The 24,349-nt window shown below is 39.5% G+C and overlaps 1 protein-coding gene across 3 annotated transcripts in view; it reads left to right on the top strand.

Moving 5' to 3' along the window:
- The window catches only part of Pik3c2g (phosphatidylinositol-4-phosphate 3-kinase catalytic subunit type 2 gamma), a 324,648-nt gene that overhangs the window by 68,168 nt on the left and 232,131 nt on the right, over positions 1 to 24,349 (top strand). For 2 of the 3 annotated variants that reach the window (XM_057780793.1, XM_057780784.1), the window contains 4 exons: positions 5,403 to 5,525; positions 12,508 to 12,639; positions 19,549 to 19,663; positions 23,670 to 23,800. In XM_057780793.1, the coding sequence (XP_057636776.1) occupies positions 5,403 to 5,525; positions 12,508 to 12,639; positions 19,549 to 19,663; positions 23,670 to 23,800 (501 nt within the window). The remainder of the gene's footprint in view (positions 1 to 5,402; positions 5,526 to 12,507; positions 12,640 to 19,548; positions 19,664 to 23,669; positions 23,801 to 24,349) is intronic. The other variant, XM_057780802.1, reaches the window with a different exon arrangement.

Raw genomic sequence — 24,349 nt, 5'->3', positions numbered from 1 at the left:
TACCGTTTGATTGCTTTTTCTTGTTTCTCTTGGTTTTCTTGGGTATCTTTAAGAGATTTATTCATTTCCTCTACCTTTTTGTTTGTAATCTCTAATTGATTATGGCAGTTTTTCACCTCCTGTTTAAGGTCCTCTGTTATTTTCATATAATTCACTTTTGAATCGAATTCTTCTAATTCTTCTGGAATAGGGTGTACAATTCTTCTTATTTTGGGATTCCTGGATTCTGGTGATGTCACATTGCCTTTCAGGTTGTTGGAGGAATTCTTGCATTGGCACCTGCCCATCTCTTCCTTCAAATGGAGCTGGGAGAGGCCTGGTGTCTTGGTCCAGTCTTTGCTGTGACTAACTCCCTGGGTGTATCTCCTCAGCGTAGGGGCAGGAACCGTTCCCTTCCAGGTGGACTCCTCAACACCAAAACATGGATCCCTGGTAGTCCAATGACCCGCGGACAAAAGGGGGAATGTGGGGGGTAGGGCGAAGTCGAGTAGAACACAGGCGACCCAGCACCACAAGCTGGAGGTGCCTGCACTCCCTTTTGGGGGTTCTTGAGGCCTGCTCGGTAGGCAGGCACTCACCACTCTGAGTGGGTAGCCTTAGTGTAGGAGCAGGAAGCTGTTCCTCAGCAAAGGACCTAGCAGACAAGGTAGGCTTGGGGGGGGGGGGGGGAGCGTGTGTAGGAAAGAAAGTCCTGCAGCAGGAGCTGGGGTTTGTGCTCTCTTCAGGGACAGTCTGCCCCTGGATAGCACACACCACATGTCCAGATGGAACTTCTCAGCACCTACACAGGGACAAAGGGAAGAACGAGGCAGGCAGGGTGGGTCCAGAAGAGCACAGCACACCCTGCAGCCCCAGCAGCAGAGGACTGCACTCCCTTGTGGGGAACCTTGAGGCCTGTCCACTAGTCAGGCACTTACTGCTCTGGGTGGGTAGCCTTAGTGTAGGAGCAGGAAGCTGTTCCTCAGCAAAGGACCTTGCAGACAAGGAAGGCTTGGGGGGGGGGGGGTTCGTGTGTAGGACAGAAAGCCCTGCAGCCCTTAGTAGATTTTTTTTAAATGTACATTTTATTCACTAGAAAAAAACAACTTTTAAGACTAGACTTGGAGGCTGGATGCCCTTAAAAACAGAAAACCTTATCCTCTCTTAAGGAATTCGGGGCCAGCCAGTCTTCTAATGCAATGCTGACAAACTGAAAAATTGTAAGTTTCCCTGGTGGCCTAGATATTGACTTGTACTTGTCAAATCTCTTCAAGATTTAGCAGTGTAGTACAACAGACTAATATCTCATACTCTGAGGACCAGAATGCAGGGGGCAATCTCGCTGAATAGCTCTGGGTAGATTTAGATGAGCCCTGTTATATTCATATTCAAACAGTCATACTATAGAATAAATGTTCTCTCTTAAGCTTATCCTTGCTACATATTGAAGAGGCCTGTGTATCAGAACCACAACTTTATCTGCTTATGCATGTATATATTGCATAATACTTATCTTCATAATTGCGAATTATGAATTTTCTACAAATTGCCCTTTATAATATCTATAAAAACCTCTTAATGTATGACATATACTCAATAAAGATTTACTTAAAGTGTATATATAAACTTCTTTAAGGAGAATTGTAAGTCATTTGATTTATGAAATAGTTACATGGTCAGAAGAGTCAAGGTCAGGAATAAGCTATGTTAGGAACTGAACAACTGTTGATTGTAAAATAAAAGAGAAACAAGAGACTCTGAAAGCAAAGAAGATACTGTAGTAGGCATTCTCTCTTTAGGTCCAAGGACCAGCGCCAGTGGAAACCAATCCAGAACAATTAAGGCCAGTTGGAGAATGGTTGATCGGAAAGCCACAAGGGCCATTGCTAGTAATAATAAGAGTTATATAGAACCATGTTATAGGTTGGAGTTATATTAAGAAATCTGACAAAATGTTTCAATGATATTCAGTTAATTCCTTGAGATTTAATACAATATATTTTGATCATATTTGCCTCATCCCATAATCATTCCAAAACCACTCTACCTGCCTAACAACAGCTTTTGTGCTCTCATCTTTCTCTCTCCGTGTTTGTCTTTCTTTCTGTTTTTCTCTATGCTTATCAGTCTGTGTGGGGTGTGTGTGTGTTTGTGTGTGTGTGTGTTGCTTATATAGCTTGTTGTGAAGGCCACATTATCTAGACCTGGCTAACCTTGAACTTGCAAAGTTCTATTTGCCTGCATCTGCCTCCAGAGTGCTGGCATTAAAGGTGTGTGCTTATACACCCACTGTTCTTTAGTTTAAACTCTTTGAGTGTGACTTGTTTTACACAAATACTCCTGGATATAATCACTGTTCTGGAAGCAAGGCCCATGTACCAGAGGCCAGATTCTTAAATAAACTTGACTCTTCCTCTTCTAAATCCTATCAAGTGTTAATAGCCCCTTAGCTAGGTAGAAAGCAAAAAACATTTTTAATCTCTTCAATCATTCACAAAATACAATGCATACCATGTTATGGTAATTGGAATGTCAGTGCAATTATGCATAAATGTGTTATGTGCATAATAATGTATATTCTATAATAAATTATATTCACGTGTAAATATTTTGACATTTGTAATTATGAAGACTCTAAGCACATTAGCAAACTGAAATTGCTTCTTAGTGAGAGGATTCTCTCCTGATGAGGCACATCAGAAAGATTCCTAAAGGCTCCTTGTCATGTAACCTTTGCTATCCAAAGGTATGTGAGCAGACTGTCTTTCATGAATGTCATTAAAACTTCATTTAATCCCAAATTTTCATATCACCATTTCAAGCAATATGAATACTGGGAGAACACTAAGAAATGTGCTCTAAGCTTAAAAATCATATATATATATATATATATATATATAGAAACTAGTAACACTTAGAATTAATTAACCTATGAGTTGGTCCTTTGAAAAGATGAACAATATTTACAATATTGGCAGAGCCCCAGCCAAACCATATGATAATTAATTAATTAATAATTAGAGACAAAAATGTTCCTCTTTGAATAGACCTCAATGAAACTCAGGAGATTATTAGAGAATAATTTGAAAATTTATATCCCAAATTTTGGAATGCTTGGAATAAATAGATACATTTTAAAATACATATGACCTGCCAAAACTAGTACCAGGGCATATAAACAGTTTACAAAGGTCTATAACAAGCAATGAGGTCAAATCAGTGATAAAGAGTATCTTCATAAATTAAAGCCTGAAACTATACAGATTCACTGATGAATTTGTTATTCCAACCCTTCTTCGATTGCTCTACAAAACTGAAAGGGAAGGAATTAGTATAAAGTCGGGATTACCCAGGTAACTCTGAGATATAAACACACAGTTAAAAAATTAAAAATGTAGGTCAGGTTTCCTGATGAACAAAGATGCAAAATTTCTCAATGAAATATTGACAAATAGAATTCAAGATCACTTTTTTCTATCAAGGACAAAACTTAATCAAAGTCAAGATAGAGTCTTAAGGGCAGAAATCACCTGACCATCTTGAGCAATACAGAAAAGAAATTTGACAAAGATCAATATGCCTTTATGATAAAAGTCCTAAAAAAACTTTGAATAGACAAAATACACCTCAATTTAATAAAGGTTTCATACTACAAATTTAGAGTAACATTGTACTAAATGAGGAAAACCTGAAATCATTCATATAAAATCAGAATGGATAAAGGTGCCTACGTTCTCATCTCTTGTTTAATATACTGTTTGAGGTCTTAGTTAAAACAATAATACAAAGATTTAAAAAGGGATTACAAATAGAAAAGGAAAAGGAAAAATTATCTCTATTTGTAAATGATATGCATCATGGTTTTATATTTAAAATATTTTGTGGACTCACCTGGAAAACTTTTAAATCTGATAAACACTTTCAGGAAAATTATTGGTTATAAATTAAAATACAAATAAGTCAGAAACTTTTAGACATAGCAGCAATGAATTAGCTGAGAAAAATTAGGAAAATTATCCTACTCAAAGAAGTTTCCAAAAAGTATCTAGAAATAAACCTGATAAATGAGGTGAGAATTTTAAGATAGTAATGTAATAAAAAGAAGAGGACTTGAGACAAAAAAAAAGCTAAATTTGAAAAATCAATAATATGAAAATAGACAATAACAAAAATAATCTACAGGTTTGGTGCAATCCTCTTCAAAATTCTAATCACATTCTTCACAGAACTAGAAAGAAATGTCCTACATTTCACATGGAAATACAAGGGAAAGCCATAGGAGTACTACAGAGAAAGAACAGTGCCAGAGGGCTCACATTCCATGAGCTCAACATTTACAATGAGGTCATCCTGACAAAGACAGTGTGGCTCTGGCACAAGGGAGGCACGGAACTGTTGTGGGATAATCTTTCCAGGAAAAGGACAAAGTCATAGATCATATTAAGCAAGACAGTGCAGACAAATATCATCTGTTTGGTATTATATATAGAATCTAGCAGGGAAACTGGGGGATGGGACATAAAAGTAAAAGAGAGATTATTATGATTGAAGAAGACCAAAAGAAAGGAGGGGTGGAAGAAGAAAGGCAGCCGGATATCCAATGTCACTAAAATATACGATATGCCTTCATGAACATAGCACAAAGAAAACATTACTTTGTACAATAAGTATATGCTCATAAAAATAATTAATTACTCTTTCAAAAAGCAGACTTTTATGGTGATTGGTGCTTGTAGTACAGGCTTGAGCAGCTGAGACAAGAAGATCACACCCAACTTCATGACATCTTGGACTACATAGGATTACCTGGCTACCCTGGATTATAGAGTGAGACAGTATCTCAGAAACAAAATAAACAACAACAACAAAAACAGTGACAACAAGCTTCACACAAAATAAGACTATTGTCTTCCAGTTTTGCTCTCAGCAGCCCCCAGTGTCGTGTCTTCCCCATCAGTCTTTAAATGCGCACAAGAATGAACACAGCCCCATTAGATGTAAATTACAGGCCTTTTCTCCCCTTCTTGAGTGGCTATCTGGGTGTTGGAAGTCCATGCCTCCTCCAACAAATGGTAGCGGAGGAGGGGCTGATGCTGAACCTCGTGCGTTTCCAAGACTTCTTTGTTGTAACTACTCTTGCAGTCAGGTATAGAACCTTTACTACAGGTTTCTGGTTTTCCCAGAGGGAACTGGTCCCTGTGTCGTGGAGCTGGTGTCTCCACAGCCACCCAAGAGTCATGGGGCTGCCTATTCTGCAGTCTTTCTCACACATCCAACATAAATTTTTATGGTGATTTTTAAAGCACACTTAATACAAGTAAATGTATTTTTATCGCTTGACTTCGACAATAACAATAATTGACCCTTTTAGGAAACTATCTCCTTCCATGTGTAGCATTTATTGGATCAATGTTTCTTTTCAGCTACAAAGCATTTTCGTTTTCCTGCTGGCTCACATATGCTGGGAAGAAGCTGTGCCAAGTGAAAAGCTGCAGATCCGTGCCAGTCACAAAATCATTCTTTCTTTTGGTCAACTGGAATGAAATGTAAGTTTAATCTTTATTCCGGCTGTGTTGGCTAGCTAGGAAAGTCAGCCCTTATTTCCATTTTAAACAGAACATGGAGAGAGAGAGAGAGAGAGAGAGAGAGAGAGAGAGAGAGAGAGAGAGAGAGAGAGGCAGAGAGACAAAGAGACATACATACACACAAAGAGAACACAGAGAGAGACAAAAACAGACAGACACACATACACACACACGAGAGAGAGAGAAAGACAGAGACAGAAACACACACATGAAAGACAGATATACACATACACACACAGAGAGACAAAGACAGAAAAACAGAGAGACACACATACACACACACACATGAGAGTGAGAAAGACAGACAGACATACACATACAGAGAGAGACACAGACAGAGACAGAGAGAGTTTGGCCACCATTTAACTGATCCGATGGTACAGTATGTACAGATAGGCACGTAGATAACACTGTTTCATCAACAGACTTAAAGCCCATCAAAAAATCCCAAACAACCAAATCATTCCTATGACTGAATTGAGAAGCAGGGGAAATTGTAACTAGGAGAGGCACTATTGCTCATTCACATACTGAAGATCAGGGGTATTCTGAAGTTTAGCCAACATGGTTTCAGCTAAAAGAAAAAAAAATCACCTGATAGTATGAGGTCTCTCTTTTCTCACATAAGTCAGTCATAATTTGTTTAAATGATCAGTGGGAGGGGCAAGCACGCATGTACTGTGTGAATGTATTAATTGGCAGGAAGGGTGTAAAGAGAGGCTGTTGCTTCCCAAGTGCCAGTCCTGGGTAATCACACAAAAGCTTAATGTTAATTACAAACTATATGGTCTATTGCTCAGTCTTATTGCTAACTATCTCTTACTTTTAAATTAACCCATTTCTATTAATCTATGCAATGCCATGTGTCTCGTGTCTTACTTGTTGGCCTAGTACATCTTGCTATTTCAGCTGCTGGCTGCCATCTCCCAGATTCTGCCCTTGTTCTTTTCTGTATTTTTTAGTTTGGATTTCCGACCTACCCTTATTTTGTTTTGCTATAGGCCAAATTAGCTTCTTCATTAACCAATGGGAATGAAACATATTCACCTCATACAGAAGGGTTATCCCACAGAAGGAAGGCCCTTATTTCCACCCCTAGTGATCATTCCTTAAAATCCAAAGTCAAGTACCTGATTTTTTGTGAAGATTCATTTATTTTATTCTATATGTGGGAGTGGTTGTCTGAATGTTCTTTTGTGAGCTATGTGCATGCAATGCTCGTGGAGGCCAGTAGAGGGCACTGGTTCCCGTAAAATGGTTAGGAACCACCCTGCAAGTGCTGAGAATCAGCACTAGGAAGGCAGAGGCAGGCAGATCTCTGTGAGTTCGAGACCAGCCTGGTCTACAAGGACTAGTTCCAGGACAGGCTCCAAAGCCACAGAGAAACCCTGTCTCAAAAAACAAACAAACAAACAAAAAAAAAAAACAAAAAACAAAAAAACCAAAAAGCACTGAATCCCAATCCTTTGAAAAAGCAGCCAGAGCTCTCACTTGCTGTGTCCTATCCCCAGCCCTTTAGCTACCTCTTGACACTATCCCTGCATCCTTTCCCTTGTCCCCACAACACAAACCCTCCTACTCAAACTCTTGGTCCTACCACCGCCTCCGCAGCATCGTCAAGTTTCCAGAAGCAGAGATCTCTACACCTGCTTCTGTTCCACTTCTGTGTGGCCCCTAATGTTTCTCTGAGATCAGTGTTCTCAACCTGCCAAGTAGAATATGCCGCCTCTTGTCTCTCAGCACTTTCACCAGGTCTAGCTCTGGAAGACAATTTGGTTCTTCGAATTAACCTAACTCACTGAAGAATAAAATGTGAGTGTCTAGGAGTCCGAGGGTGTGGTTAAGTGACAGCATCTGTCCAACCTTAGTGCTGCCACAGGCAACAGAGACTGTGTCGGAGACAGGGTGTTCACTCTTCTGTCCCCACCCCTCACCACCCCTACCCCCGCCTCCCAGGATCCTTCCCACTCCACACCAAATTTAAATTACTCTGTAACTTTCACATTCACCAGCGTCCCTTCTTTGTTTAAGGTTTCTAATTCTTTTTACCAGAGATGCAACTTCCATTATCTGCCCCGTTTTAAAACCCAGAATCAGTTCTATTTGTAAACTTCTCCACCGTCTTTCCAATTCATTTAAACCCAAGTCCAAATCATTTAGCGTAGAGCACTGGCTGTCTGATCCTGGCCTCTGTGTCTTCACTTCCAGGACCAACCCTAGTTCTGCCTCTCACCTCGCCACACTGTGAATGGGATCTACCCTACCGAGAACAGAGACCACACTTTGCTAGAGGATCTCTTGGGTCAGAAAGGCACTGCTCCTCTCCATCCACCTGGCAAACACCCTCAACTTCCTTCTCCTAGACTCATCTTTTCTGCTTCGTGGATGTTCACCTTTCCTTTCACTGCTTGGTCTGAACTCCGACCTTCTCTCAAATGGATGTGTCATTTTGTATTTCTGTCGGCATCTGCTAAATGGTATAGATTACTTGTTTGTTTGTTGTAAAAATTTTTCATTACCTGTCAGCTAAGAGTGCACAATGTAGAATAAAAGTTCAGTGAGGGTTATTAGTTAATTGATATTTTTATGTAACCAAGAGCTCCTTTAAAATGTGATTAACCTACTTAATTGATGAAATTATTCTTTCAATTTGACTAAAACTCATTTCTGGTTATTTCTAAAAATCAAAATAACTTTTACCTCAAGAGAAAAAAGAAGTCTAATTATACAGTTAGCTCCACAGAAGAATAAGGAAGTCATTAATATTTCTGAAAATGGTATTGATGCATTTATTTTCTTTAAACTGCTCAAGTGTTATTTTTCTATGAGATACTTGATTTCTGCCAACGGAGGAAGGTATTTCAACCTAGAGTCATTTTTCATTTTGCTTCCATTAAACATATTTACATTTCATTTCCCTAGATGTCACTAACAGTTTTACATACCTGGGTGCTGGAGAGATGGCTCAGTGGTTAAGAGAACCTGGGTTCAATCCCCAGCACCCATATGGCAGCTCAAAATGTCTTTAATTGTAGTTCCAGGAGTTCTGACCCCTCACACAGACATGCAGGTAAAAGCCCAATTTACATAAAATAAAAATAAATAAGCAAAACCAGTTTTACATACTTTATTAGCGTGTAATCATTAATCAGAGTTGAAAGTATATTTCATTGCTGAACTTTAATGCTAAGCACCAAATTGTCTCTGGTTTGCAAAAACTTTCTCACACAGAAGAAAAAACAGGGGCTGGAGAGATGGCTCGGTGGTTAAGAGCATTGCCTGCTCTTCCAAAGGTCCTGAGTTCAATTCCCAGTAACCACATGGTGGCTCACAACCATCTGTAATGAGGTCTGTTGCCCTCATCTGGCCTGCAGGCATACAAGCAGACAGAATATTGTATACTAAATAAATCAATATTAAAAAAGAAGAAAAAACATAAACGACAACTCATTTTTACTTTCTCTATGATGTATTTTTTATTTTTACATACATATGTATGTTTGTATGAGTACATGTCTTATATGTGAGGGTGCTCATAGAGGTCAGAAGAAAATGGCAGGCCTGTGGACTGGAGCTACAGGCAGTTGTGAGCCGCCTGACATGGGTGCTAGAAACTGAACTCTGATCCCTTGGAAGAGCAGCAAGGGCTGTTAACTACAGAGTCAACTCCTTAGCCTTTATTGCAGTATTTTATGAAGTCTACTTCTTTTTTTTTAAACTGAAATGTTCATTCTTTTGTTTTTAAGTAGTCAGGGAGAAGTTTAAAAACAGAGGCAATTTCCCAGTGAATGTGAGTCCACATATATTCAGAAGATGAGCAGAACCCTACTTAGCATGCATGTACTCTTGCCTAAAATTGGTTTTTATGAAAGTGAATGGATGGAGATTGGCAGCAACTATCAACTGTAATGTCTCTGTTTTTATCATTCGTAATGTGAAAAGCTCAAGTTATACAGGAAAACCCAGCTCTTCTGGGGAAAAAGAACTTTCTAGGTTATGTGAAAAATGGAATAAGATTATAGCTTCCATCTCAGAACAGAAAAATGGAATCGTAATAGAGAGAGTAGATTATAGATAAAAGAACATTCAAGAAATTACTGTGCCTTCTACATTATCATCTCAACATTTTATGCCATTTCGGAGATTCTTTTAAGCTCAGAAACATTTGAATGAATATGGAAACTATGAAATAATATAAGTGCAAAATACATAGACACCAAAATATGCAATGTTTTAATAAGTCTAAATTTTCCCTTCTTTAAAAGTAGGTTTCCATCACTGTTTTCTTTCCTCCCATCATACTCCCCGGACTTCCACTAGAACTGCATTTCCTTTCCCTGGAAAGGAACTTTTTTATAAATAAAAATCTTAAATACACAGCAGCTAATATAAATGAATATAACGGAATGAAAATGACAACCTACTACCTGACACCCATTGTGCCATACCACAATGGTTTCGTGGATGCGGAAAAATAAGAGTTAAGGTTAAGGGGAACTCATCCTCTCCATAGCATCTGATTCATTCATAGCTCACAGCTGGTATTACCTTAGTATATAACATCATACACTAAAGTTTCATTAAATTGCTTCAATCCCAGAATCCTCTTCTCTGTTTCCGATCAGTTAAATTATCTGCTACATGTCAGTGTAAAAACTAGACTTCATCATCAATTTCTTGCTATCCTTTTCTACTGTCAGTCAAATTTCTTTTATCTACTGTACCTCTAAAATACCTCATTTTGTTCTGTGACTGTTGTGAAGTCATTTCATTTGTATTTCAAGAAATAAAGCTCGCCGGGCGGTGGTGGCGCACGCCTTTAATCCCAGCACTCGGGAGGCAGAGGCAGGCGGATCTCTGTGAGTTCGAGACCAGCCTGGTCTACAAGAGCTAGTTCCAGGACAGGCTCCAAAACCACAGAGAAACCCTGTCTCGAAAAACCAAAAAAAAAAAAAAAAAGAAAGAAATAAAGCTTGCCTGAAGATCAGAAGTAAAACAGCCGCAATAATCAGTCTTACAGATCAGGTAGTGGTAACACACACCTTTAATCCCAGTGGCCGCACTAGTTTTCCATAGAAACCAGGTGGTGCATGCCTTTAATCCCAGTGGTGCACATCTTTAATCCCAGCCATAGGGAGGAATATAAAATTGGAGGATACAGCTCTCAGACACAGTCTCATTCTGAAGTTTCGTGGAGGCAGGATCTCCATTTTCAGATGGACATTGAGATAAGAACCAGTGGCTGGCTGCTTTGCATTTCTGGTCTTGAACCCCAAAATCTGTCTCTGAGTTTTCATTAACCGTGCTTCAGACTGTTATCACCCCTAGGTGCTTCTTTACAAACATGTGCTGCAACTAAATATAGTTAAGTGATGTCAGCCAGCGTTGGACCTATTTCTCCATAGTATACCCTCCCCAATCTGTCTTAAGGAAAAAATCTCTACTCTTCCTGAAAAGAGGTACACTATTCTTCAGACCCAGCCAGTGCTGCCTTCCAGCACCCTCTGCTATCTAGCACTCTAATAAACTCTTTGACAGCTGAATGGTGTTTCATCATTACTCTTGAAGCCCATTCATCCCCTCAAACCTAGTGCCATCCGGTGCCTGAGCTCAGAGCATCTCAACTGCATTCTATCCAGAAGACAGATGTGTTTGTGATTTTCTAATCATCTCCCAAATTCCTGGGTCTCAGTTTATTCCAAATATAGAGTAATAAGTAACTCTTTATACTTTCATTCTTTTCTTTCAAGAATTCTCTTTCGCTCTTGGGGATAAGTTCAAATTTCTATAATTGGTACTCAAAGTTCTTAGGAATTGAGGAGCACATGTTCTTCTAGTTGTATCATCCTCTACTCCTTCCAGCTTGACCTTGTCTTTTATAGCAGCCACTATGAATGACTCACCATTCCTCAGGCACAGCTAATCTTTTTATTCATATTTCTTAGTCGATGTGGTGCATGACTTTTCCTGAAGAGGTGTGACATACATGGATTTACCCACATCTGTAACTGGATGATATACCAAAACATAACTCTATTCAAATCTAGCGGCTGAGCTAATCAGCTTATAGCACTAATTATAAGGCAACAGGAAGCTACTGTAAAGCCCACCCCTCCCAGCTCCAGACACAGGTGACTCTTCCAGGCAGAGAGCATCCTGCTCTGGGCAACCCTTTGCTACTTTTAACCTTGGAGAGGGACCTCTTGAATCTCATGACTGTTTCTTAAACTTGAAATTTCCTGAGTTTCCTAAGCTTGATTTCATTAGCTTCCTGAGACTTAATGAGCCTCTCTCCTGCCCTAGAAGGAAATATTTTAATTCACAAGAATCCTCTTCTTTTTTCCCACGCTGTGTGTTATGTACTTTTCCCTTCTTGAAATACATTTTTCCCTTCCTGGAATGGTTTTCTGAAACCTCATCTCATTGCAACCCAGCCTGAAAGATTCATGTTTCTGAGTCTGGAAAGATGGTTCAGCACTTAAGGGAATTTTCTATCATGCTTAATTACTTGAGTTTGAACCCCAAGAAACCATACGGTAGAAGGAAAGGATGCTAGCAAGTTGCCCCCAATCTTACATACAAGCCATGCCATCACACAAACACACACACGCACGCACACACATACCACCACCACCAACAACAACAATAACAACAACAGCAACCATGATCGATTTCTTGTTATTTACTCCCTAAGATAAATTTAGCCAGTCATTCCTATGTGCTTACAATAGTGTATGAGAGTCAGGTTATTCTATATTTCAATGACTCTGCATGTCAAAATTATCAGAAGTAAAATTGTTAATTATTGAATATTGTTATCTTGTATATCTTATTAAAAATTTCAAGGGAACATCTCAATTCAAATACTCAATATTTCCCCAAATGATTACAAGGAAATTTTGTAGAATCATGGTTATAAACGAATACTTCCTTTGCTTTTCAGAATCAATTTTCCTCTTGAGATAAAGTCACTTCCAAGAGAATCCATGCTTATTATAAAAGTGTTTGGGATTGACTCTGCCACCCACAGTGCAAATCTGATGACCTGGACCTGCCTTCCACTGTTCCCAAAAGAGTAAGTCTATCAACCATGATTAACAGAACTCGGGTCCCAGTTCAACCTTCTGGGAACTGAATGTTCTTCATGTTATGGCATAATGAGAAAAATCAAGAGGACATTTGCACTAAAATGAGGTAGTATAAATATATAAATCATGAGTATTGAAACCAGAACAGAAGAGCAGAAATGGAGACCTGGCTTTAGCTGCAGCCCATACTCCACTCATCAGCTGGGTCATTTACAATGAAGAGGGGTTGGCAAGACCAGTCTCAATGACTCTTTCTTCTCCAAGCAGCCAAACCCTCTGGAATTAGTAATTCAAAATGACTGTGCTGTCATTTAGAATTTTTAAAAAGCCACACAATTCTGACTAAAGTAAAATTATAAAACATGACTGCTTTGCTGGTCTCTTATTGCCAAGAATAAACACTTGGCATCTTCAGAAAATGCACAGAACTGAGTTCAGATATTCTCTCAGAATTAACAGCCTTTACAAAGTCAACTGTTTATTTAGCCTATAATCCATGAGAATTATTCATGCTTAGAACATAAAATAAAATCAGCTAATGCTTTTAAGGGAAAATATTTTCAGAAGCATCAATGTATTTATTTATTTTAAATAAAGGAAGTCCAGATTTTAGATCAGATAAAAAAAATCTGAGACCTTCAAAAATCAGAACTTGTGTTGTTATGCTAATATTAGTATAAGGCATGTTTCTACACATATTGTCTTAGAGAAACTTGATGTTATGGAAGTGCTTAAAGTATTGCTTTTAAGTTTTCAGTTCCAACATTCATCTACTATAGACAACTTTTATCAAGCAAACCAGATCAAACTTTGAAAATTCATTGGATTATTTCTGATCTGGACCCTGGGTGTGCGCATTTCCTTGTGTGTATATCTGGGTGTATACCTGTGTATGTGCATGTGTAAATTGTGTATATGTGTCTCTGTGTGCATATGTCTCTGTGTGTATATGTATGTGTATTTCTCTGTATACATGGGTGTTAATGTGTCTTATGTATGTGTGTATGTCCTGTGTGTGTAAGTATATGTGTTTCTGTGCTTGGTTTGGGTTTTGATATTTTAGTCCATCTCCCTGTGTGTGTTGAGGGCAGGGAATGTATTCATCTCTGTAATGTCTGCCATCTTACATAAAACATCATATAAATAGGCAATCAATAGAGCTTTGTTTACTAAAAAATCAATCCCTATATTTAGATTGTTAAAATCTGCAAAAAGCACAGGTCAGCTCTAGGAGAGGTGTCTGCTGCTGCTAGGGGAGGTACATTCCAAATATCTGATTGGAGCTTTAGGAACATCCGTGACTTTGCCCGTAAGAGCCTCTGTATAGGTGTCCATCTACCTGTGAGAGACCTTGCTTTCAGTTTCATCAACAGAATTTCAGATGTGGCTTTTCTAGCATTTTGGTAAAGCCATATTTCCCGTTACTAACTGGAAAGAGCATTTGGAGCACTAGGTTCTCTTTACCAGTTTGCCGTATGCAGGGACACCAGCAAGACGCCGGCTCTGGGTTGACATGCATCACTTACAATTGTTTTCAGGGAATGGCCTTCCAGGGCGGGAGTGCAATTATCAGGGTCTGATCCAAGGTGATGAGGCTGCAACACAAAGTATGCAAACCAGTGATGATGAGGCATCAGAAAACCCGATAGACTTCGGTGATTATTTCAGCAAGCATTAGGAAATGTATTCCCAGGAGACCGTTTCTCATCAAAACCAGAAAGCATCTCCATCTCTCCTGGGATAAACAGTCAAAAGAAACCAGATTGTTCTAAGATATCAGAAATCCATCAGGTGTGGCTGTTGAGACACAGCCACAAATTCCATTTTGTGCCTCACAACAACTTGTAGAGATTCTTATTCAATTTATTTAGTGTAGATATTTTCAGATCACAGAAAAGAGGCATCTTGTTTTTATTTCCACCCATGGAATGACCTTTGTCCATGAACATCTGATGTTGAATCTCTCATTAGGGTTTGAATTGTCTCTCACCAGCTGTGTGCATTTATAATGACCACTTATATCGATATTGTTTCCAACATACACACGACTTCAGGATAGCTTTCTGGAGGCATTCTGTCTCTCAGGGCCTCCACAAGTGGGCTTTGAGAACCAATGATGATTAAGCTCATATAGACCTATGAGGGATGTATTAGTTAATGTCTACATACAAAAATCAGCTTTGACATTTTCAGGCATCCAAACCACTCACTTTCAGTTCTATAAAGAAAAGTATCTCAAATCCAAAGGAAAGATTTGGTGGGAAAAATCATAGAATCTTCTTTTGTAGACAAGATTGTCTCTGTACCAACTACACTACAGCAAGGATTTGTTTCTTTCACCACAACCCTGTCCAAGACCTCAGGTCCCAATTTAAGGTTACAAATAAATAGTGTAATTGTTATTTAGCATTTTTATTCTGGAAACTACTTTGCCATAGAGATTCCCTACCTCAGCTGAACAATAGCATTTTCTTGGATGTTATAATATAAAGCCAAATTCCAGGTATCCCCCAATGATTCAAATTCAGTTCTTTTTTATTTTATTTTTGAGAGCAACAATATTTTCAAGACTCCTGGAATGAGTTAAAGTCTTAAATATAAAAATCATTTGCATAGTTTCAAACATGACCTAAAATCAGTCTTAATCTCCAAACAATTTGATTCCTTAGGCAATTGCCTGGATTATTAAGGCTGACCTCCTCTGTTTCAGAATTTAGTAATAAACAGTAGTTGTGTTGCTCAAGCTCATTGGTTTTCTTCGGGTCCACAAGAGTTCCTCAGTCCAATTGCCACACTAGGTGCTGAGGAGATCCTTGGAATGGTGGTCTGATGTAAGGTACCAGGCAGCTTAAAAACAGAACGAGAGCCAGAATCCAGGTCTGAGTTCTTGCCTTTGCTCTTTCTGTCTTCAACTGTCTCCCTTCCTGTTTTGACATGCCACCACCTCCTCCATGAACATATTGTAAAAATGTCCTCCCCCTACACAGGCTCTGGCTCAAGTCACAAGAGCTCTTCCCACTAGATCTACTGTCATCAGTCTCTCAAGGGATTTCATCAAATCAGGTCGTCGGGTTCTTCTGGTCTTTAAGTGGCATAGTCCTCCTACACTCTGGCTCCAGATGTTGGGAACTGATGCAAAGACTCCTGATCACTAAACTTAATAACCATTATTGTGTTGTTTTAGGAAGTAGGGTGATGGACTCATAATCCAGAGCATTTGTCTTTCTCAATGAACCAAATTTGAGGTTGAAATATTTTTATCACTAAATTGAACAATAGTCAAGTTTTTTTTAAAAAACTTATGGATATACCAGCACAAATATCCCCAAAGGCCATATGAAAAAGCAAAGTCTAATTTCTAAACATGTCATATATTTTAAAAACCTCCAAGTGTATGAATGATGAATACTGCAGGTGTGCACTGCAGGAGGAGTTTGCAGTCTTGTGGTCAGGTCTAGTTAGTATCTCCCCAGCACCTTTCTGAAAGCCACCTTCACTGCCAGAGGAACCACCACACTGTGAGAACCTTTGAAAAACATTGATTTTATCCAATAAATTTCAGGATGCTTAGTTAACAATGGCTGGCTGATTTAGGCAAGCTCCATAATCCTGTCACAAAGTATGATGTATGTAGACTGCCTTTGTAACATTTTTATTTTGTTTTGGGGTGTATGTTGGTGTGTATTACAGATTAATATTTTCACCATAGTATCCTTATTAAATTTTGTTTTATATGTATAGATATTTTGCATGCATGTATGTCTATGCACCACTTGAGTGCCTGGCCCCCATAGAACCTAGAGAAGGGGTATTGAGGATCCTAGAACTGGAGTTACAGATGGATGTGAAATATCATATGGGTTTTGGGAATCAAACATAGGTCCTCTGGTAGAGCAACCTGTACTTTTAACCACTAAGCCATCTCTTCAACCCAGGAGATTTTTTTAATTACTTCTGATCTCCACCTACTTTGTTTTAAATATGTCCATTTTATTGCCTCTGTATTTAAATTTTCTTAATTGTTTAAAATGAAACCATACTTTATTTCATATATAGCAATACAATTTATATAATAATGGTATAACAATACAATTTTAAAATAACACTTTAATAGAATGATTTGGTACATTAAGTAGAACGAGAAAGGAGAATAATTCAGGTTACAAGAATACCCTCAAAACTAATTTTTAATTGGGGACATCCCCCTGGGCACCTGGGAGCCCCTCTAGGTTCAAGTCTCTTGCCAACCCTAAGATGGCTCCCTTAATTAAGATATATGCTTCCCTGCTCCCATATCCATCCTTCCTTTATTCCAACCATCCTAATTCCCCAAGTTTCCCCCATCCTCCCCTTCTCACTTTTCTCTCCCCATCTCCCCTTACCTCTATCCCACTCCACCCCCAAGATCCCAATTTTTTGCTCGGCAATGTTGTCTACTTCCCATATTCAGGAGGATAACTATATGCTTTTCTTTGGGTTCACCTTCTTTTTTAGCTACTTTAGGATCACAAATTACAGACTCAATGTCATTTATTTATGGATAGAAACCAGTTATGAGTGACTATATCCCATGTTCATCTTTTGGGGTCTGGGACACCTCACTCAGGATAGTGTTTTCTATTTCCATCCATTTGCATGCAAAATTCAAGAAGTCATTGTTTTTTACCGCTGAAATGGCAGCTTTTCCCAAATAGATCAAGATAACAGCACACTCAGAGATGAGTCAGGTCTAATTATTAGTGCTCTCATGGTTGGTGAAATTCAAGGGAAAGCCCCCCATCTTCTGAAGCCACAAACACACTCAGATCTGTTTTATGTTCCTCACTGCTACTGATCATCTTTCTGACATTTGATTTATTTGAAAACCTATGAAAGTCCTTCTTGTAGCACCTGGCATAGTCTATTATCTGAAAATAAGCTCTCCAATGCTAAACTAAACAATCACCTCCAAAACAATGCCACCCATTTATTTTCTCAGCTCCTCAAACGGCCTTAAAATCTCTATACCTTTACCCTCCACTGTCCATCTGGACATTCATATTCTTCATGCCCACTTTTCTAAGCTCTGTATGCCCCACTCCTACACAAACGCTCTGACTTCATTCTGAATCCTGTGCCACAGGATAGAGGCTGGGGAGGCTCTTACAGTGCAATCTATCTAAGGGCAGAAAGAACAGACACCACTGGATTCCTTCTTAATAGAAACCAGCTCCCGTAAATCAGATTTGTTTTGCTTCAAATGTGGCCAAGCAAAATCACAAATATAACACCTTCCAAAATGCGGGTGTGAAAATGCAACTAACATCTCACGAGCTCCATCCTGCACTTAATGAGGGCAAAAAGCTCTCGGCTTATAGCAAGGACTGATTAGCTGAAATATGAAATCTCTTTGGATAAAAATACCTAGTCACTTAGCTTTCTTTCACTCTGCCTCTCTTCCTAATAAGATGACAGGACGATGAGGTTGAGAGAAAAGGAAAATCTACAGAGATCTTGTGCCCTGCTGACTCTGACCTCCAGACCACAGTCCCCTTCTGAGCTGGGAGCTCCTTGTTTTATCAGAAACTGGTGGCTAGTGCAGCTTGTTAGGGATCTGTTGTAATATGAGTGGCAGGACTGCGTCTCCGGCACCCGGCCGCCCACATGGCTAGCTTTGCCCCGAAATAATTACACGGAAACTGTATTCTTTTAATCACTGCCTGGCCCATTAGTTCGAGCCTCTTATTGGCTAGCTCTTACATATTGATCTAACCCATTTCTAATATTCTGTGTAGTATCACAAGCTGGATTACCAGGAAAGATCTTAACCTGCGTCTGTCTGGAGTGGGAGAATCATGGCGACTCCCTGACTCGGCTTCTTTCTCCCAGCATTCTGTCTGTTTACTCCACCCACCTAAGGGCTGGCCTATAAATGGGCCAAGGCAGTTTCTTTATTAAATGAAAGTAACTCCTCCATCAGGGATCTCCCAGTGTAGCCGAGGGTACTGGGTTGGCCCGAGTTGGGTTGTCTCAGACACCACAGAACCACCTGGGGTTCTCTGTCAACTCCTGAATTGAATGGGTACTGAAAAGGTGATTTGTCTTCAGGTTACATTTACTTTGGTTGACTAACTGATTTTCCAGTTTTGTATATTGAAATCAAACACCACTCTTAGTGGTAACCATTGGAATATGTTACCATATTCGGATTTGTGCGCCAGTACCACTAAATATTTTTTTTTATAAAATATGTGGATTTAGTTGTTTTTGCAGCCTTTGAAAACATTGGTGGATTCCTCCATGGTTAGAACATTTTCTATATGCTCTCTCATTTACTATGGTAATTTACAACCGATTTTTAAGGATTCTGAACATGAATAATCTTTCTATTTATATGTGAAGGAACATTTCCCTTGTGAAGTCCTACAACTATTTTGATTCTGCAGCTCATATGCTGTGCTGATTTAAACCTTGCATTCTTATAAATTTGGAATTTTTAGATGCCCAAGGAATTTATTTAATCCAGGGGGAGAGAGGATAAAGAACCCCTGAAGAACTACTATCCTTCCTGAGTTGAGGCACCCATAAGTCCAGTGTGCAAATCAGAGATTCCTAATTCCAATTAGTCATGGCAGTCACTGATACATGCTACATGCTCCTGTTTGGAACTACTGTAATAATTGTCACACATGACAAAAAAAATGTGGTATCTATGGAAACAGCTTTGCATTTGACATGTTAGTAGTGAGCTCACAATCCATGTCTAGACATGTGGGATATTTTATTTCTCTTCTAGCTACTGAATGAAGTCACAGAAATAGCTGCTGCTTTCTATCCCAGAACGAGCATGTGTGAAGACACTAATAGTTTTCCTTTTAATGTGACTCCTGTCTGTGTGTATGTGTTATCTTTTGCAGAAAGTCTATGATGGGTTCTAGGCTATTCAGCATGACATTTCAGAGTGAGCCTTCCATAGAAATGATAGCTCCAGGAGTATGGGATAGGAGCCAGCCTTCCCCACTGACCCTGCAGGTAAGTGTCAAACTATGAGATTAAAATACACATAGAAGAAATTCATGTTGTTAAGCAGTGTGGTGGCCAGTTACAGAAACACTTTCTTCTAGAGTCACACATACACGATCCCTTCCTCCAGCTTAGATCTGGGTGTCTTCTGTATCTTTTGTTTTATGCCTAGCACCTTCCAAGCAATTTTTCTGTAAGCTTATATAATAGCAATTCAATGGATCTCTTCACCATCCTGAACCAGAGAAGCCTTGCTATCAACACTCTCCTTAAATGCATCCAATTCTTCTTTCTGTTGTCTAAAATAAGTCATTGTTATATATTATCAACCCAGTGCCTTTTGCATTGTGACAAGCTATCAAAATCTCTTCTGCTGCACCTTTGTTAAATGGCTGGATTGTAAGAGATGAATAGCAAACAAAATCCATGTTTATACCTTTTTTTTGCCCTAAAATATCTCTATTCTCTGTGATTTGTGATGGGGAAGGGAAAGTGCTCAATGATTCCAGCTTTGGTTCATACTGCCAGCAGCACCTTGTTTGCTCATGTCTGTGGTCCATATATCTACAATGGCTAAAAATCAGCAAATGTCTGTGGCTCATCTATCCACACTGGCTAAAAATCAGCAACACAGATACAGTACTGTGCTCATATCTGTGGTCCATCTATCCGTACTGACTAGGGATCAGCAACATAGATACAATACTATCTAGAGATTCAGGAGTGTGGACTTTCCATCCTCCTCTATGGAAACTGGGTGGCATCCTCAGAAGCACAGTTTCTCAAACTTGGCAGCATTTTGACTGGGCACTTTATGGTCCCATCCTGTGCATGGTTGGATGCTCAGCAGTATCACTGGTTTCTGTCCAGTAGCAGTATCCACTCCCCAGTCCTGAGAACAAAATTGTCTTGTACTTGTCATCATGCTGGAGAGGACACAGAGTTCTGGTTCACAAGCATGAGGTTCGAGGGTGTAAGGAATAGAGTTTAGAAATATATACAAAAAGGTGTTGATGAAGGAAAAGAATGAGTCCTAGTGCTGGAGAGATGGCTCAGCGGTTGAGAGCACTGACTGTTCATCCAGACGACCTGGGTTCAATTCCCAGCACCCACATGGCAGCTCACAGCTGTGTAAAGATCCAGTTTCAGGGAATCTGACTCCTTCCCACCAATGCACATAAAATAAAGTTAAATAAACATAAGAAATATTTTTTAAAAAAAGAATGAATCCTATAAAAATGTGGCTTCACTTTAGGGCAGAAAAAGTCTTTCCAGGAACCACCTGAACAACATTTTAGCGCCAACTTGGTGGCAAGAAATGGGTGAGTCAGCATAGATCTGAGGATGTCAGGTTTAGATGATGACTGGCTGGCACGTGCCTTGCAGCAGCACACAAAGAGACACTTCGGTCCAATAAGGAAATCTGCCATAAACCTGATAAATATTCCCATGCTAAACCAGCAGAAATCACCAGACTTTAATTTTAAAGGGTCCCCGATTTTGATAAAGTGAATAGCTTGTTACTGAAGAACCTGTGTTGATGTTATTAAAAGTCCTAATTTAAGAATCCAAAGCACCATGTCAGGCTTTCTAGGGGCTGACTCTGCTGGTAAAGTGTTTGCATGAGAACTGACATCCCTACCCAGAACCCATGGGGAAAATGGCTGATTCCGTGGTATAAGTTTACAATCTAGAGTGCTGGGGCAGTGAGAAGGTGAATCCTTGGGACTTCCCTGGCCAATCTGTCTAATTAAGTTAGTGGCCTCCAGACTAGTGGCATACCTAGTCTCAAAATAACCATTGGGTAGTGCCTGCAACATGACACTGGACTTTGTTTTCTAGCCTCCACATGCAAACACACATGCATGCTCAAATGCATAAATCCACACCCACAAGATTAGAAGATGGTAAGAAAATTAAAAGCAGGCTGTAGAACGCAGAGTTATGTCAGGGAATAGGTATGAGTCAGAAAGAAAGACATCAGGCTGTCAGTTGGGGAAATGCAGACCATAGTCTCAGCTCTCTAACAGAGAATGTCAAAGCATTAGACAAGTCTTTAACCTCCTCTTTTCGCCTCTGTGCATTCAAGGCCTGCCCACTGTACTAAGTCAGGTCTTCTTTTCTGGTCGTCTTTACAATATGGATGATAAATGCAGCCACCCAGGTATGACAGGGGCATGATGAGTCACACAGAGTCGTTCTCTGTAACGACGTAAATGAATGCAGACAGATTATAAAAATATATACAGCTTTAATGGGGAAATAGACTTACAGGACCACATGTCCCGCGGAGAACAGGAAAGCAGAAAAAGGGGCTGCTGGGATCATGCCCAGCAGATTTATCAGTAAACATTAGCCCGAAGCGAACATGCCCCCTAATGGGTGGGGCTTATCCCTACAGTTCTCCAGGTAAATAACTGTTGACACATCCCAAGATGAGGAGCAGGGAGCAGGAGCAGCTGACAGAGGGAAGTGGATAAGAATTCAGAGTGGAAACAAACAGGCAGATTACTGCTTGCCTTTTCCTGGGTCTCCTCGTCTTCTTGCTTTCACTTGCCTGAAATCCATTTGAAACTCCATCAGGGTGTGTGCATATGTGCAGGAGCATATGTGCACACACGCATGTAAAGGCCAGAGGTCAACCTTGGGCATTGTTTCACAGTAGCCACTCACCAGGCTTTTTGAGATATGGTTTCTCACTGCCCTGGACCTCACCAATTGGTCTAGGCTGACTAGCGAGTATTCTCCCCGAGATCTGCCTGTCTCTGTCTCCCCACCCCGCCAGGCAACACACCACATTCCAAGAGAGAGTATGTTTGTCTGTCTGAGGCTGACTTCCTTAGCTTAGTGTGAGAAGCTCTAATTTCATCTGTCTTACTGGGAAGGGTGCATTGTGCTTACACATCATTGTTCACTGCGGCTCTTCCTGGGGGCTACGCTAACGTTCATGTTCTCTTCCACCATCTTAAGGTCTTCAGTCTCCCGGCCAGTTCCTTCAGGCTGACATACAGTAGTGTTAGTTCATTAGCTACTGTTACTTATATTATTTTTACTTAATTTTTGTTTTTTTAGATAATTTCATGCACAGATACTATATAGACATAATTTTCAGCTCTTCTTCTGCTCTACCAACTCATACTGTAACCCCCAAACTAATGACCTCTTCTTCCTTATCAGTGTTACAAAAACACAGGTGCTCACGCGAGCACGCGCGCACACACACACACATTATTTTATCATGTTAAAGAAATAATTAATAAATGATAACAAAGATTATTCCAAAAGTAATAATTACAATAGGCATTATGGATTAATAGAGTGAACTAACCAGTTTTTAATGTAAAATAATAAAAACCTAAATAGAATAAACTGCATTTCAAGGTGTACCTCACATATGCTAGAATGTTCCTAGATTTTTCTCCATGAAACCTAACATAGTTCAGCTGACCATAATATGTTATGTGGACTATTTTAACTTTAGAATGGAAAAAAAATATTAACCTTAAGAAAAAATATGGAGCCCCAACTGTCCAGCTCACCTCCATAGTGGAAAAACATCCTATTGTCATCTTGGTTGCTGTCAGTTTTAACTATGACTTTGTTTGCTATGATCAGATTTTTGCTGAAGCAAGGTCTAACTGAAAACATATGGACTCAGGATATAAGGGTGACAGGATTCTTGTCCTGTCAATAGATGGGACATCCAGCCTCAAATCAAAAATATTGTTTGGTTACACAATGCACATGGCAAGCAGGGCTTAAAAGGGGGACATGGGAACGTTGGAGTCACTGTTTTCATAAGAAGTTCATGAAAAAGAAAGTACAATTGTCTTCATATTTCTTTACTTTATAACACATACCAAGCGCTAATGAATTGTTCAAAAATTATGTTAAAGCAATCAGCACAAACTATAAATTACTATTTCTTTCATTACAAACCTCAAGTAAATGTTATGAAATTATAAATGTATTTATATGCATGTTTAGTACATAGAAAATCACCTCTTCGTTACAGATAGACTTTCCAGCTGCTGGGTGGGAGTACGCGAAACCTGATTCTGAGGAGAACAGAACTGACGTTGAAGAACCACCAAGAGAGTGTTTAAAACACATCGCCAGACTGTCCCAGAAGCAGACTCCTTTGCTGTGAGTGAGCCAGGCCTGAGAATGACTCTCTCTGTTATGCTCTTCTCAACCACACTTGGAGCACTTGTGTCTTCTGAGGGAGTACCTGCAGTCCTATACTGGCCTCTCATTTCCTGAAGTCATGGTGCTAGATGATCAGTTGATGTGTACAAACTGAAAAATGGTTTTGCCTCATCTACAAAGACTTTTTATGTGTTTTAGGAACTTTGTCTTTAGATTAAGGAATGGTATGAAGTACTAAAGTACTAGAGGCAGTGGCAGGATAGTGAACAGCATCACATCCCAGAGAAAAAAGGTGCTCAGTCATCATCCAATAAGTTCTGGGAAGCTGTTTTAGTAAACAGGAAAAATTGAAATTTAATTATCAAGGCAGATATTTAAAAGAACAGAAATAAATCATCTCTAATAAACACTAAATCAGTTAATAAGAAATTCTTATACTGTGTCAACCAGCAATTCTCTAAATAAGGCCAAAATCACTTAGAGGAACTACAAGATAATTAATGGCATTTATGCTTGCTACCTGGTAATGTCTGAGTCACAGCTCAT

Source organism: Chionomys nivalis, chromosome 1, assembly GCF_950005125.1.
Source record: "Chionomys nivalis chromosome 1, mChiNiv1.1, whole genome shotgun sequence".
Classification (NCBI taxonomy): domain Eukaryota; kingdom Metazoa; phylum Chordata; class Mammalia; order Rodentia; family Cricetidae; genus Chionomys; species Chionomys nivalis.
This window is presented reverse-complemented; position numbering and strand designations above follow the sequence as displayed.